The sequence below is a fragment of the Simochromis diagramma genome, unplaced genomic scaffold (genome assembly GCF_900408965.1).
Source record: "Simochromis diagramma unplaced genomic scaffold, fSimDia1.1 OVJJ01000371.1, whole genome shotgun sequence".
In the NCBI taxonomy this organism is placed as follows: Eukaryota; Metazoa; Chordata; class Actinopteri; order Cichliformes; family Cichlidae; genus Simochromis; species Simochromis diagramma.
Window position 1 is genome coordinate 5,250,350 of NW_024386920.1, and position 16,121 is coordinate 5,266,470.

Here is a 16,121-nt window from a genome sequence, read left to right on the forward strand (position 1 = left end):
TTTATTTCGCCAAGACAGTGCGTTTCTGACTATTACATGCATTTGAATGGAGTTCTCGCCCGACACAAAGTATTTTTCATTTTGTGAATAACTTGAAAATCTTAGCTCAAACAGCTGCAGAACCTGTTTGCCCTGCACGGGGATATTGAATTCTATAAGATAAAGCCATAAATATGTATTTCTGAGTCTTCTATCAAAAGTTACAGCCTTCTTTATGAAGACCGATAAAAAGGCTTTATTTCACCACGTTAGTGCGTTTCTCGCTATTACATGCATTTGAATGGAGTTCTCGCCCGAAACAAAGTATAGGTTTTCATTATGTGAATAACTTGTAAATCTTAGCTCAAACAGCTGCAAAACCTGTTTGCCCAGCACGGGGATATTGAATTGTATAAGATAAAGCCATAAATGTGTGTGTCTTAGCCTTCTATCAAAAACTACAGCTATTTATATGAAGTTGTACAAAAACGCTTTATTTCGCCAAGACAGTGCGTTTCTAATTATTACATGCATTTGAATGGGGAACTCGCCCTGAAACAAAGTATAGGTTTTCATTATGTGAATAACTTTAACATCTTAGCTCAAACAGCTGCAAAACCTGTTTGCCCAGCACGGGGATATTGAATTTACAGCTGTCTTTAAGAAGACCATGAAAAACGCTTTATTTGTAGATAAAGCCATAAATATGTAGGATCAGTTTGTAACTTCCTCCCTCTTCCTTGGAATGCATAAAGGAGTAGGAGCACCACTTCTGTGGCAGCACTGACATGACTGAACTGCAATGTTTGTTGTGTGCTGGCGCAGTAATAAATAGCATGATCACAGCTCTTTCTGTGTTGCAGACTTTATTTAAAAAATTCCAAGACCCAGACAGCGTTTTCTATCTCCCAGCTGGAGTTTTTTGTTTGTCTGTGACTGGAGAGTCAGATTTTTGTTGAGCTTCACACTTGCAGAGGTAAGTCAGTTTGCAGAGATCCCTCCCACCCTGGCTTTTATGTGCTAGATTTCTTATCTGAAACAGTAATATTTCAGTGACTGCTGCTTATACCACAGGTTAATACACTCTACTGATCCCTGATAGGAGAATCATCAATTTTGCCAGCAAAGAAGCCTAGTGGATGTTTGTTTACAGTCTGATGATGGGACATCATGCTCTGCATCTTTAAAGTTTGTCTCTTGATTATTATTCATACCCAGTAATGTGAAGTATGCTCATATCTACTATAACTGAACCAACCTGGTGCTCTTCATTTATGGAGGCTGTTGAGTCTGAATGTTGGATGTTGTGTATCTCGTGTTCTCTGGGCTTTGTTGTCCTCAGTCTTTTTGCAGGATCAGAAAACAAAACCAGGAGGCGCGTAAATGTTTCTTCTCCATGATGTTTCTTCAAATGTTTCTTCTGGATGATGATATGACCGTGACACGGGATGCCACCTTTGGTCTTGTGATGAAGCAAAGCTCAGGAAGAAGTGTGATTAAATGGTACCCACATGTTGAGAAGGATGTACAGGGGCACCTGCAGCCAAATCCAAGCTTCAGCTTAGTTGTAGTTGCAGAATGCTATAGGACTGAGACATCTAAGGCATCAAATGTTTGATTAAACGGATGAAAAAGAGAAATTTTTTCCCTATAATTATCACTTCTTAAAATCTGTAGCAACTTCAAGTCTGTCAGCATGCTGAGCATGCTCAGAATGTGACAATATATTTTTGTTCAATATTTAATTTCTTTCAGTTGCAATTGTTAAATGAAAAAATATATATATTCTTATAATTTAGCAAACTAATTTATCAAAAAAAAGTGCATTCTAAAATCCTCTTCAATAAATTGTATGCAAAGAGTCATTCAGGTCACTACAGAACCCAGAGTCTTCATCATTAAATCTCTGGTTGCTTCATTTTTCTATCCTATATCAGATATTTTAAAGGTTAGCTTAGGTAAAGTTCCATTCTCATGGTGAGGCAAAGTGCTTTATGTGTGTGTGTGCGTGTCATGAACGGCTATAAAAGGCCTATAATTAAAGAACAAAGCGGGGTTTGAGTTCGAGTTGCGGCAGACTGTCACTACTTGTAAATGGAACGCAGCCTTCCTACAGCGGACAGCTAATAACAGGAATCGGACGCGGTCCAGCCAAGTCCACAGCAACCACCATAGCAACCGCCTAGCATGACCTTAAAAACATATTCTGTCTTCATAACTATCAAAATCGTGAAATGATTTGCAAAGTGTGAAAGTGTTACAGCTGCAGAGAGCTATGGCGGTATCTTTGGAAGCTGTTTACATAGCTAATAATATACGATATAACTATGGAGACAGTCAGTCACGTGAGCTAGCGGTGCATGTTTACTACATTAAATAAGGTGATTGTGTGCACAGCATCCACACTCTGCAGGGGGTAAAGACAGGCCCTGGTGTGGTGAAGATGGCCTCACAGGAATCACTGTCCCTGGTGTAATGTGGATGGCCTCAGCAAACAACACTGGCCCTGGTGAAATGTCCGTGGTATTGGCCAGCACCACAGGCCCTTCAATATTGTTTTATATTGATATATATTTGCCTTCTGTTGACCATCACCTCAGGTTCACCATTACAGTTTCAGATTACAGATGCACACTGTCTAAATATGAACACATTCAAAAACTCATGTCTCAGAAATAAGCACAGCTGTTCATGTTTGTCATTAGAGTTTTATTTGTAAGAAAATTATGAACTTCATATTGTGCATTAAATAAAAGAACATTTCACAACTCTGAGTCAACAGAAACAGGTAACTGAAATGTCTCTAATGTGTACAGTGTAGTGTAAGCATTAAAAGATCATAAAGGAAAAACTAACATTTATGTGAAACTAATTGTAATAAAAAATGAGCAGGTGCTTTATAGATTTAAAAGAAAGAATCTGAAAACAACACTTTTTTGGTCTAAGTGATCAAAGTAGAAAACAGAACTGATGTTCAAGAACAAACCGTAGCTGCACTAATATTACACATCTCGATCGTTGTACTGAACAGACATGTTGCTTTTAAAACCACATGCAGTGTGTGACCATGACTGTTCACTGAGACCATGAATGCCACTTCGCTGAAGCATTCTTCTTCTTCTTCTTGCCATTAAATTGGAAGCAGAAGCAGCACGAGCTGATTTGATCTACTGAAAGGAAAAAGCAGAACATCTGAGTTGAAACCAGTCAGCTGAAATCATTAAGACAGGAACAAATTCAATGCAGTGTCTCAAGTGGCTTAGCCTGTTACAACTGTTGATACAAGCTAAATACGGTTAACACACAGTGTCAGGGAGCTCCAGTGTGGGAACTAGTGGCTTTAGGTTTGTAGTCATTTAACTTTCATCCATTCATTCATTTAATTCAGGAGGAAGAAATGCCAGGTTGGTGCAGGCTGGTTACATGCATTTGGTCCCATGCTGTCTTTAATTAAATGACTTGGTTCATTTTATGGCTGGGCTGTATGTGGGGTTATATCATGTTATTTGGGCAGGAGTACCTGTACTTAGAAAGTTTCTCCATAAGTAGAGTTTCTAACTCTTCTAGCACATCTGTGGCTGACAGCTTTTTGGTGGCTCTTTTTACCCCACACTGGTTGTGAGTGTGTAAATAGCCCCACTAGTTCTTTTGGGTTGCAGTTAACTAGGGAGGAAGGGGTGGGTATGCCATGATTAGGTGAATAACAATTATATGGGATACATAAATTTCACAATGCATGCATATATCTCTATCAATTAAACCTGGCCTGAGGGCTGGCATTTTTTACATTCAGTTATTTCTCTTAGAAATGTTGGAACTAAATAATGAATGTGTTACAGTTAAAGTGAAACACTGGTCAGTGTAAATGGCTCATGGTCCTGTGAGACCATCTTCACTAGACCAGGGTCTGTGCTGCTTGCTGATGCCATCGAAAATACACCAGGCCAATGATTCCTGTGAGGCCATCTTCAAACCAGACCAGGGCCTGTGCTGCTAGCCATCCAACTTACCCAGGGCCTGTTTGCTGGCCGAAAACAACCACATGGTTCATACACCAGCGGCCGTGGTGTGCTGCGGGACATGGAGGCCATCCACATTACACCAGGGGCCTGTGTCTACTGGTGTGATACCATTTCACATTGGCTCTCCAAGGCTTCTGTGTTGGCGTGTGCTGATACCAAGGGGCGATCCACAGACACAATGGGCCTGTGCTACTGGTGATGAGGCCATCCACACATTTCACCAGGGCCAGTGCTGTTCCTGCAGGCCATCATCACCACACCAGGCCCGGAGCCTTGGGCTGGTGCCCTATACCATCCACATTACACAAGGGCCAGTGCTGCTAGTCTTCCACATTACCCAAGGGCCTGTGTTGCTGCACTGTAAACCCAAAAGTTATTTGCATTCAAATGGTTTAGCTATAATCACTGATGGTAATTAATTTTCTTTGTAAAACTAAAATCATATAACTGTGTCAGACAGAACTCATTGGTGGAAGCTTTTTGCACTTAACCTATATTGTTTTGCATGTGATGCACTAAAATGAATACATTTAACATGGTCCTTTCTATTTTAAGTTTATTCTAATAAATAGTTTAAGTTCATTTTTTTTATAAGAGAATAAGTTTTAAACTCAACACTCAAATAATAAAAGTAAATTTGATGTTTACTGATCATGTTTAGTTGAAAGCACTTTCACTATTTTTAAGTTTTTGTTGCCCCTCCCATATTTTTCCCGCCACTGGAACCGAAGAGACGTCTGGACTTGTTTGTCAGAAAAAATTAAGACAAGTCGTTTTTGGTGGTTTTGCCTGGGATTGGACATGTTTGTTTCAGTCTACAGTCGATAGGGAGTACTTTTCCTCAAACCTCCACGCAAACTGGTGAGTTAAATCTTTGTATTTCAACTTTAAGCAAAAATAGTTGCATGTTACATTACGCAAATGTGCACGCTAATTCAATCTACAGTGAGCCCTCGTTTACCGCTGGGTTACGTCCCAAAAACAACCCGCAATAAATGAAATCCGCAAAGTAGTGAAAAGTATTTATTATAAATGTTTTAAGGCTGTAACCCTCACAGCCTTAACCCCTGCTCATGCGTAATGGTTCTAGCATCTTCCTCGTCCATCCAAACCGCGGCCTCTTGTAAAGTTTACTTTATTAACATGTGCGCTGCTGCAGCGCCATACAGAGCTGAGCAGCGTCTCGTCCTCGGCCCTCGCTGCTCCGTGCGGTACATCGTACTGAACTCTGCAAACGGGACTAGTGTTTCAGAAAAACTCGTGTTTTTTCCTCTCTCTGGACTTAACACTTTACTGAGGTTTGGATGTGACAAATAGCACTTCATTCGACAAACTGAAAGCATTCTGTGCCATACAGTAGTGATGGGTCATTCGCGAACGAAATGGATCTTAGAGCCAGCGGCTCCTTATCGCGAGCCGTCACGTGTTTTTTTTCTTTTTTTTCTTTCTCTCACCCTCTCTCGCACTTTTTTCAGCTTCACTCTGCACGTGAGCCTTGTGCTTTATGCTGGGCAGAGGGGGAGGGGCGGTAGTTACACTCAGTAGCACAGGAACAGAGCCAGAGGGAGAGAGAGAGAAAGAGAGCCAGGGACAACAACGTCACATTAGAAAGGTATAGTAATCATCCACAACTATTTTCGGTTGCAGATGATAAAGGTTTCAGAAAGTGCGGATTCATGCGGGCCCATATGACAGAGAATGTGGATCTTCTTTTTGTTTTCATATTATGATTTATATGTAATTGTGTTGTGTTTTGCAGTGTTTTGTGTTGTTTTCACTTTAAATTTGTAAAAGGAAACAGCTGAAAATTTAAATAGTTAAAAGTTGAAATGTGAATAGTTGATTTTTGTATTATATGATTTATTTATTACATTTTATGTGGAGTGAATAAATAAAAGTATATTTACGGTGGTCCCTAGAGACAAAGCGCATACAAACTTCAAATCACGTACGAACTCTAAACATGTACAAACTCCAAAACACGTAAAAACACGTACAAACTCCAAAACAAGTAAAAACTCCAAAACACGTAAAAACTCCGAAACACGTAAAAACTCCGAAGCACGTAAAAACTCCGAAGCACATAAAAACTCAAAACACGTACAAAAGACAACAGAAGTGCTCCAGGATGCTGGGTGCAGTGTTTAGCTTTTGTTATCTTGTGGCTACACAAGCCAGCAAGTACCAACGACCGGATTTGGTGTGTGATAGTAACAGGTAGATGAACTTTTTTTTTAATTATTTGAATATATATGAATGCCTGTGTATAAATACACAAACAATACACACATGTTTTCAATTGTGTAATTTATGTGATCTAGTAGCTCTGCTTTGGAAGTTCAGTTCATGCTAGAAATATGTTTTGGAGTTTGTACGTGTTTTGTCTCTAGGGGCCACCGCATATATTTATATATAAACATATATAAATAAAACCACTTTTTTTACGTTAGTAATTCTTTTGTGCATAATTTTATATTATTGTGAATAATAAATTAATTAAAGCAACAAAACAACCTGAAGAGCCGGATCGGAGCCGAAAGAGCCGGCTCTTTTTAGTGATCCGAGCCGAAAGAGCCGGATCTCTAAAAAGAGCCGGAAATCCCATCACTACCGTACCGGAGTCACGGTCCTCAGCCAATCAGAACGCAGAACACGTCGTGCTTCATAAACTGTAAAATAATGCATTCAAAATTGCACAAAATAGAATATTTGCCATAAAGGTAAGTTTACACAGAAAAGGTTGCTGTTGTGGTGGGTGGGGGATACAGTTGCTCAAAGTAATATGAATGAATTTAAAATGTTCTAAAAACTTGTAGAAACCAGTATTGTATGTTTATTTTTTTCTATGTTTTTATCCTCAGGAAAGAAACAACATAAACCAGGAAAAAAGGTTGGAACCAGGAATACCTACCATAAAGGTGAATGATAGTACACAGAAAGAAACTTCACTTGACATTATTTAAAAAGTAGGGGTTTCCACAGGCAATGCAAGTTAATTATAGAGCATACAGTAATCCCTACACAATATGAATCAAAGTGCTGTATGTATTAACAGATTGATAATGATGAGGATTTACTGGTCATGAATTTAGAATGCAGAGACTTCTAAATCCAATACAGTTTGTTTGGCCTAAATTGCAATCAATATTTTATTAAACCTTTGGACACTCAGACACCTTCAACTTATAAAATAAACAGCCACCACTTGTCGTTACAGAAAAACCTAAATGTACACTTGCTGTCTTATAAATACAGCTTTTTAATCAGTAATCATTGTTGTACGTTTGCAGATTTTAAAGATTATGCAAACATGATGTGGAAATGCAAGTATTGCAATTTCATCTGTGAGAAGAGAGGACAGCTCTTGAAGCATTTAAGGCTAAAACATGGGACATACACAAGAACTGAGCCTTTTCCTTGCTTACATCAAGAATGTTTATGTACGTTCAAGTCTTTGAATGCACTTAAAATACATCTATCCAGATTTCACTCTAAAATCACAGATCAGCAACCAACAAACCCTAATGTAAATTTCTGCTGCATGTCATGTGACTTCATTGTATCTTGCTCTGAAAGAGAATATTTGGGTCATCTACGAAGTACACATTTAAAAGTAAATCACAATGTTCAATGCCCATTTAAATACTGTGACTTTCAAACTAGTGTGTATGCCACATTCAACTCGCACAAAAGTAAAATGCACAAAGAGCAATCTTGGAAGGATTTCAAGCCTGAAATAATTGTACGTGATGAAGTGGCAAATGAAAGTGAAAATGAAGAAGAGCAAATGCAAACATCTGAACCCGAAGACCTAGAAACCTTGTCAGAAGCCTCTGATGATGATGTAGATGATTTAAGAAAACAACTTGAGCACAATGTAGCATCTCTGTTATTGAAAATGCAAACTATTTTGCATATCCCAGAAAGTGCTACCCAAGAAGTGATTGAGTACCTTTGCCAAATACATGACATGTCACAGCCACTTTATTTCAGTAATGTCAAGTCTGTGCTGATAAAATTTTATCCAAATGTGGATGATTCACTTGTAAAAGAAATTGTTGGTGCTGTTTCTGAGAGCAATGTTGTGACATCATTGTGTGGAAAACATGGAAAGATGAGCACCCAGAAAAGACGAGCTGCCTATGTGCGAAATGAGTTTCCCTTGGTAATGCCAGTAGAATATCGTGTAGCAAAAGGCACAAAAACAGTTGTGTATGTGCCCATACAAAGTATGTTGACAAAACTGTTAAACAAAAGTGAAATTTTGGATAAAGCAATGGCAGAGAACCTGCATGCCTCAAATGAATTTACTTCATATGCTGATGGGGAGCATTTCAAAGAAAATACACTACTTTCAGGGGATGAGTTCACCATTGCGCTTATCCTGTACGTAGATGACTTCGAGGTAGCAAATCCACTGGGAACCTCGAAACTAAAACATAAAATGTGCGCCGTGTACTGGACTATTGCTAATCTACCTGCAAAGTATAGATCTACACTCAACTGCATTCAGCTTGGTCTCCTTTGCAACACCACCACTATTAAACAGTGTGGATATCGGAAAGTGCTTGAGCCTCTAATTAATGATTTGGCCACATTAGAAAAGCACGGTGTTTTTGTGGAAAAGTTAGGTGCAAGTATCAAAGGAACAGTATCGTTTGTTGTTGCCGACAACCTTGCAGCCCATTCTCTTGCAGGCTTTCAAGAAAGCTTTACAGTTCAGAAATTTTGCAGATTCTGTATGGCATCCAACAAAATGATGCATGCTCTGGTGTCTTTCAGATCAGAGACCAAATAAATCACGACAGGCATGTTCAAGATGTGTTAAAAGACCCACAGTTTTGTCAGAACACTGGTGTAAAAGGTGTATGCCCTCTTACAGAGAAACTGGAACATTTCCATGTCGTCAAGGGTTATCCTCCTGACATTTTACATGATGTTTTGGAAGGGATTGTCCCAGTAGAATTATCTCTGTGCCTGTCAGAACTGATTAGCCAGAAGTTTTTCTCTCTTGATGAAGTAAATCAGGCTATTAAAACATTTGACTATACTTTTTCGGACAAGACTGATCAGCCACAAACAATCAGTAAAGGATTTTCAGCCAAAGGGACCATCGGTGGTAATGGCCATGAAAACTGGTCTTTAATCAGACTATTACCGTTTCTCATAGGCCACCGTGTTCCAAAAGGAGTCAGAGCGTGGGACATTCTCATGCTACTCAAGGACATTGTGGAGCTAGTGGTAATGCCTAAACACACGGAGGAAACGCTGTGTTTTCTTGACAGCAAACTGCAGGAACACAGAGAACTGCTGCAAGCAACATTCCCTAGCTTTAGATTGCGGCCAAAGCACCATTACGTAGAACACTACCCTCAGCTGATAAGAAAATTTGGTCCATTAACTGATGTTTGGACTATACGCTTTGAGGGGAAACATAAATTTTTCAAAAGAGCTATAAGGGAAGCACAGAACTTCAAAAATGTGGCATTGACGCTTGCAATGAAACATCAGAAAGCAATTAGTTATTATTTGGACTGCAATTCATTTTTCAGGCCACCAGTTGAGCTGACAAAAGTTTCTAAGGTTTTGGTCTCATCTTACTCCATTGATGTTCAGAGAGCTCTCCCTCAAAGTATATCTGCTCCTGGATCAGTACTTGTTGCATCATCAGTCTGCATCGATGGAATCAAATATAATGTAGATATGATCCTCTGCATTGGTTCCTGTTCAGGTCTGCCTGCTTTTGGTCAGATCACACATATCATTGCTTCAAACACTGAAATCATGTTTGTCTGCAGAAAAATGACCGCATGGTATGAGGAGCACATTCGGTCCTACGAGTTATGTCACTCCTTGGGTTCATTTTGTGTGACAAAGTGGTCTGATTTGACTGACGTTTTCCCGCTATGTGCTTACAAAATACAAGGGAAGCTTATGGTTACTCTCAAGCGATTTGTACTTTGTTAAAACAAATCAAACAAGAATACTCAAAAATCGTAGTGGATAAATACACAAAATCTGAAAAAATGATATAGCTGAACATGAAGTGATTTAGATGGCTGATGTTATAATATTCATCCAAACTGGCTACCCAGTTGTGATTAGTCAGTCACTAAAGCCAAATTCATACATACGTCCTCTTCTTACATTATCCAGAGGAGGGCGAATGTTTGAATTTTGCTTTTTATTTGGCACTGGATAAGAAAATTAATTAATCATATAGCCTTGGCCATCTAAATCAAGACATGTCCAGCTTTATTTATTTACTGGAGTCAGATAAATTTGCTATAACATGCTGTTTTGTCCCCTAGATGGCAGAAACGAAGATGACCATGAGACTTATTGTGAATGAAGGGGACATTCGAAAACTAACGGTAAAGCCACGTCCTAATACAATCGATGATTTAATCAACTGGATCAAGACAACCATTCAAGCAAATTACGAGTTTACTTTGCAATATGATGAGCCTGAATTTGACAATGCTCCTGTTAATCTGAGAGATATGTCCGAAGTTCCAGAGAAGCCAACAATTCGTATCATCCCAATCATAATGCTTACACCAGTGCCAGTATTGGACAGCTTTAGTGAGACAAGCAGCCAGGCAGATACAGAGATCTTGTCTGTCTCATCATCATCGGTGGAGGTGCGCAAAGAGTGGCCTGACCCGTTCATCATTCCAAAGTTTTCCGTTAGTGTAGAATACCAACTTCGCCAAGGAAATCTTACATACCTCCGTGATGCAACCTACCTCAAAATCTCAAAAGACCTGAAGCATTGCATCCTTGACAGGCTGGCCGAGGCTATTTATAGTTATAAAGCCTACCCAGAAGACAAGGACATTGATGATGTAGCAAAGGCCTTAGTAGCGGAACATCCATGCCTCAAAGAACGAGGCTCATCATCTGGCTATCAAGGTTGGAAGAACAGCCTTAAATTTAAAATGGGCAACTACAGAAATGATATGCGCAAGCTGGGACACCCAGATGTAACTGTAAATGCAGGCAAACGTGGAAAATGCAATTCTGATGGTGAACCTCCACACAAAAACATAAAGAAACCACGAAAAGGAGAAGTAAACTACCTCCCAGACTTCCCAGAGGGAATGGATAGCGCTAGTCTTGAAACTGCCCGAGAAGCCATGGTTGATGAAATGAAGAAAAAATCTCCGGATGTTTCCATCATAAAACATGCTATGAACATCACTTTTGCCTTAAGAAGAGCAGAAGTAGTGAAGGATAAGCCTGACATCAGCCAGATGGTTCAGCGGTGGCCAGCGCTTTTTACTGAAAGCCAGGTTTGTGATTTTATTTTATGTTTTTCATGTAGTTGTATTTTTGAAAATAATAACTGGGCTTGTTTTATAGGTCAACTTGGAATTCAACAGAATTACTGGAAAAAGTGTCATAGGAGTATTCTTTTCTGCTCTGGATGGTCTGTATCCTGGCTTAGAAGAGGTCTTCACGAGAAAGACAGGACGTGTGGGCCAAGAACTGGCAGACCTTCGGAAGCAAAAGCAGGTGAGTTGGCATCATATTTTATTCTTTTAATTGTACAGCATGTCTCATCTCATGAGTTAGAGTGGTAAATGTGTCTGTTTTAACATGTTGCAGAGCATGGAGCCCACTGTCAATAGATGTTACGCCTTGAGGGGACTTCCAATTATTCTTGGGGACAATGCCTCCAAGTTCTTTACGAGTCAAAAAGTAAGTATATAGGAATATTGTAATTTTACCTTTTCTTTTGATATACTGGTTTATTAGTTTACCATATTCCAAAAACATACACAAATGGGTCTAGATTTATTTATTTTATTATTTTTATTGTTGATTTACACAGGTATGTCTCTTGAGACTCTGAGTCGCATTTGCAAGAGAGACCTTTTAACAGTTTTACAAATTCTGTAAAACATACAATGTAGACAGAGTCCTTCACATGGTTTTTAAAATGTTGATGGGTCATAAAGCTGTCCACAGACTATAGATATTATTGTTCCCAAAATGAAATAATTAATCAGGTACACAGCTTTTTGGTGGCTCTTTTTACCCCACACTGGTTGTGAGTGTGTAAATAGCCCCACTAGTTCTTTTGGGTTGCAGTTAACTAGGGAGGAAGGGGTGGGTATGCCATGATTAGGTGAATAACAATTATATGGGATACATAAATTTCACAATGCATGCATATATCTCTATCAATTAAACCTGGCCTGAGGGCTGGCATTTTTTACATTCAGTTATTTCTCTTAGAAATGTTGGAACTAAATAATGAATGTGTTACAGTTAAAGTGAAACACTGGTCAGTGTAAATGGCTCATGGTCCTGTGAGACCATCTTCACTAGACCAGGGTCTGTGCTGCTTGCTGATGCCATCGAAAATACACCAGGGCCAATGATTCCTGTGAGGCCATCTTCATCAGACCAGGGCCTGTGCTGCTAGCCATCCAAATTACCCAAGGGCCTGTGTTGCTGGCCGAAAACAACCACATTTCACCAGGGCCTGTGGTGTTGCTGGATGAGGCCATTCACATTACACCAGGGCCTGTGCTACTCGTTGATACCATTCACATTTCTCCAGGGCTTGTGTTGCTGGCTGATGCGATCCACAGTACACAAGGGCCTGTGCTACTGGCTGATGCCATCCACATTTCACCAGGGCCAGTGCTTCCTGTCAGGCCATCATCACCACACCAGGGCATGTGGTGCTCGCCAATACCATCCACATTACACCAGGGCCAGTGCTGTTGGCTCAAACCATCCACATTACACCACTGCCAGTGCTTCCTGTGATGCCATCATAACCAAACCAGGACCTGTGGTGCTGGCTGAGGCCATCCACATTACACCAGGGCCTGTGCTACTCGTTGATACCAACCACATTTCACCAGGGCTTGTGTTGCTGGCTGATGCGATCCACATTACACCACTGCCTGTTGTGCTGGTGGCTGAGGACATTCAAATTACACCAGGGCCTGTGGTGCTGGCTAATACCATCTATATTTCACCAGGGCCAGTGTTGTTGGATGAGGCCATCCAAATTACACGAGGGACAGTGCTTCCTGTGAGCCCATCATCACCACACCAGGGCCTGTGGTGCTGGCTGATACCATCCACATTATACAAGGGCCAGTGCTGCTAGCCTTCCACATTACCCAAGGGCCTGTGTTGCTGGCCGAAACCATCCACATTTCACAAGGGCCAGTGGTGTTGCTGGCTGATGCCATTCACAATACTCAAGGGCCTGTGCTACTGGCTGATGCCATCTACATTACACAAGGGCCTGTGGTGCTGGCCAATACCACGGACATTTCACCAGGGCCAGTGTTGTTTGCTGAGGCCATCCACATTACACCACGGACAGTGATTCCTGTGAGGCCATCTTCACCACACCAGGGCCTGTGCTGCTAGCCATCCAAATTAACCAAGGGCCTGTGTTGCTGGCCGAAAACAACCACATTTCACAAGGGCCAGTGGTGTTGCTGGCTGATGCCATTCACAATACTCAAAGGTCTGTGCTACTGGCTGATGCCATCTACATTAAACCAGGGCCTGTGGTGCAGGCCAATATAATCCACATTTCACCAGGGCCAGTGTTGTTGGATGAGGCCATTCACGTTACACCAGGGCCTGTGCTGCTAACCAATACCATCCACATTACACCAGGGCCAATGGTGTTGGCTTAGGCCATCCACATTACACCAGAGACTGTGCTTCCTGTGAGGCCATCTTTACCCCACCAGGGCCTTTGATGCTCGTTGATGCCATCCACATTACACCAGGGCCAATGGTGTTGGCTGAGGACATTCACATTACACCAGGGCCTCTGGTGCTGGCCGATATCATGCACATTACACCAGGGCCAGTGGTGTAAGCTAAGGCCATCCACATTACACCAGGGTGTGTGGTGCTTACCAATACCATCCATATTTCACAAGGGCCAGTGTTGTTAGATTATGCCATCCACATTACACCAGGTCCTGTGCTGCTGGCTGAGGCCATCCAAATTGCACCGGGGCCATGGGGTTGGATGAGGACATTAACATTACACCAGGGACTGTGTTGCTGGCTGAGGCCATTCACATTGCAGTAGGGCCTGTGCTGCTGGCTGAGGCCACCTATATTTCACGAGGGCCTGTGTTGATGGCTGATGCCATCGAAAATACACCAGTGCCAGTGATTCCTGTGAAGCCATCATCACCAGACCAGGGCCTGTGCTGCTAGCCATCCAAATTACCCAAGGGCCTGTGTTGCTGGCCGAAAACAACCACATTTCACCAGGGCCTGTGGTGTTGCTGGATGAGGCCATTCACATTACACCAGGGCCTGTGCTACTCGTTGATACCATCCATATTTCTCCAGGGCTTGTGTTGCTGGCTGATGCGATCCACAGTACACAAGGGCCCGTGCTACTGGCTGAGGACATTCACGTTACAATATGGCCTGTTGTGCTGGCCAATGCCATCCACATTTCACCAGGTCCACTGTTGTTGGCTGAGGCCATACACTTTAGATCAGGTACAGTGCTTCCTGTGAGGCCATCTTCACCACACCAGGGCCTGTACTTTTGGCTGAGGCCATCCACATTACACCAGGGCCTGTGGTGCTGGCCAATACCATCCACATTACACCAGGGCCAGTGTTGTTGGCTGAGGCCATCCACATTACACCACTGCCAGTGCTTCCTGTGATGCCATCTTTACCCCACCAGGGCCTTTGATGCTCGTTGATGCCATCCACATTACACCAGGGCCAATGGTGTTGGCTGAGGACATTCACATTACACCAGGGCCTCTGGTGCTGGCCGAAATCATCCACATTTCACAAGGGCCAGTGGTGTTGCTGGCTGATGCCATTCACAATACTCAAGGGCCTGTGCTACTGGCTGATGCCATCTACATTAAACCAGGGCCTGTGGTGCAGGCCAATATAATCCACATTTCACCAGGGCCAGTGTTGTTGGATGAGGCCATTCACGTTACACCAGGGCCTGTGCTGCTAGCCAATACCATCCACATTACACCAGGGCCAATGGTGTTGGCTTAGGCCATCCACATTACACCAGAGACTGTGCTTCCTGTGAGGCCATCTTTACCCCACCAGGGCCTTTGATGCTCGTTGATGCCATCCACATTACACCAGGGCCAATGGTGTTGGCTGAGGACATTCACATTACACCAGGGCCTCTGGTGCTGGCCGATATCATGCACATTACACCTGGGCCAGTGGTGTAAGCTAAGGCCATCCACATTACACCAGGGTGTGTGGTGCTTACCAATACCATCCATATTTCACAAGGGCCAGTGTTGTTAGATTATGCCATCCACATTACACCAGGTCCTGTGCTGCTGGCTGAGGCCATCCAAATTGCACCGGGGCCATGGGGTTGGATGAGGACATTAACATTACACCAGGGACTGTGTTGCTGGCTGAGGCCATTCACATTGCAGTAGGGCCTGTGCTGCTGGCTGAGGCCACCTATATTTCACGAGGGCCTGTGTTGATGGCTGATGCCATCGAAAATACACCAGTGCCAGTGATTCCTGTGAAGCCATCATCACCAGACCAGGGCCTGTGCTGCTAGCCATCCAAATTACCCAAGGGCCTGTGTTGCTGGCCGAAAACAACCACATTTCACCAGGGCCTGTGGTGTTGCTGGATGAGGCCATTCACAGTACACAAGGGCCTGTGCTACTGGCTGAGGACATTCACGTTACAATATGGCCTGTTGTGCTGGCCAATGCCATCCACATTTCACCAGGTCCACTGTTGTTGGCTGAGGCCATACACTTTAGATCAGGTACAGTGCTTCCTGTGAGGCCATCTTCACCACACCAGGGCCTGTACTTTTGGCTGAGGCCATCCACATTACACCAGGGCCTGTGGTGCTGGCCAATACCATCCACATTTCACCAGGGCCAGTGTTGTTGGATGAGGCCATCCGCATTACAGCAGGGACAGTGCTTCCTGTCAGGCCATCATCACCACACCAGGGCCTGTGGTGCTGGCTGATGCCATCCACATTACACAAGGGCCAGTGTTGCTAGCCTTCCACATTACCCAAGGGCCTGTGTTGCTGGCCGAAATCATCCACATTTCACAAGGGCCAGTGGTGTTGCTGGCTGATGC

The 16,121-nt window shown here is 42.5% G+C and overlaps 1 protein-coding gene and 1 long non-coding RNA gene across 2 annotated transcripts; both read left to right on the forward strand.

Moving 5' to 3' along the window:
* Positions 1–555: 555 nt before the first annotated feature.
* On the forward strand, positions 556–1,606 carry LOC120736560. The gene is made up of 2 exons (XR_005696534.1): positions 556–955; positions 1,054–1,606. It is a non-coding gene; the product is annotated as an uncharacterized LOC120736560 (long non-coding RNA).
* Positions 1,607–4,373: 2,767 nt separating this feature from the next.
* On the forward strand, positions 4,374–12,430 carry LOC120736559. The gene is made up of 5 exons (XM_040036784.1): positions 4,374–4,862; positions 6,863–6,919; positions 10,313–11,296; positions 11,367–11,519; positions 11,613–12,430. The coding sequence occupies exons 3-5, from the start codon at positions 10,313–10,315 to the stop codon at positions 11,715–11,717; spliced, it is 1,242 nt and encodes a 413-aa protein (XP_039892718.1). The 5' UTR covers positions 4,374–4,862; positions 6,863–6,919; the 3' UTR covers positions 11,718–12,430.
* Positions 12,431–16,121: the final 3,691 nt, after the last annotated feature.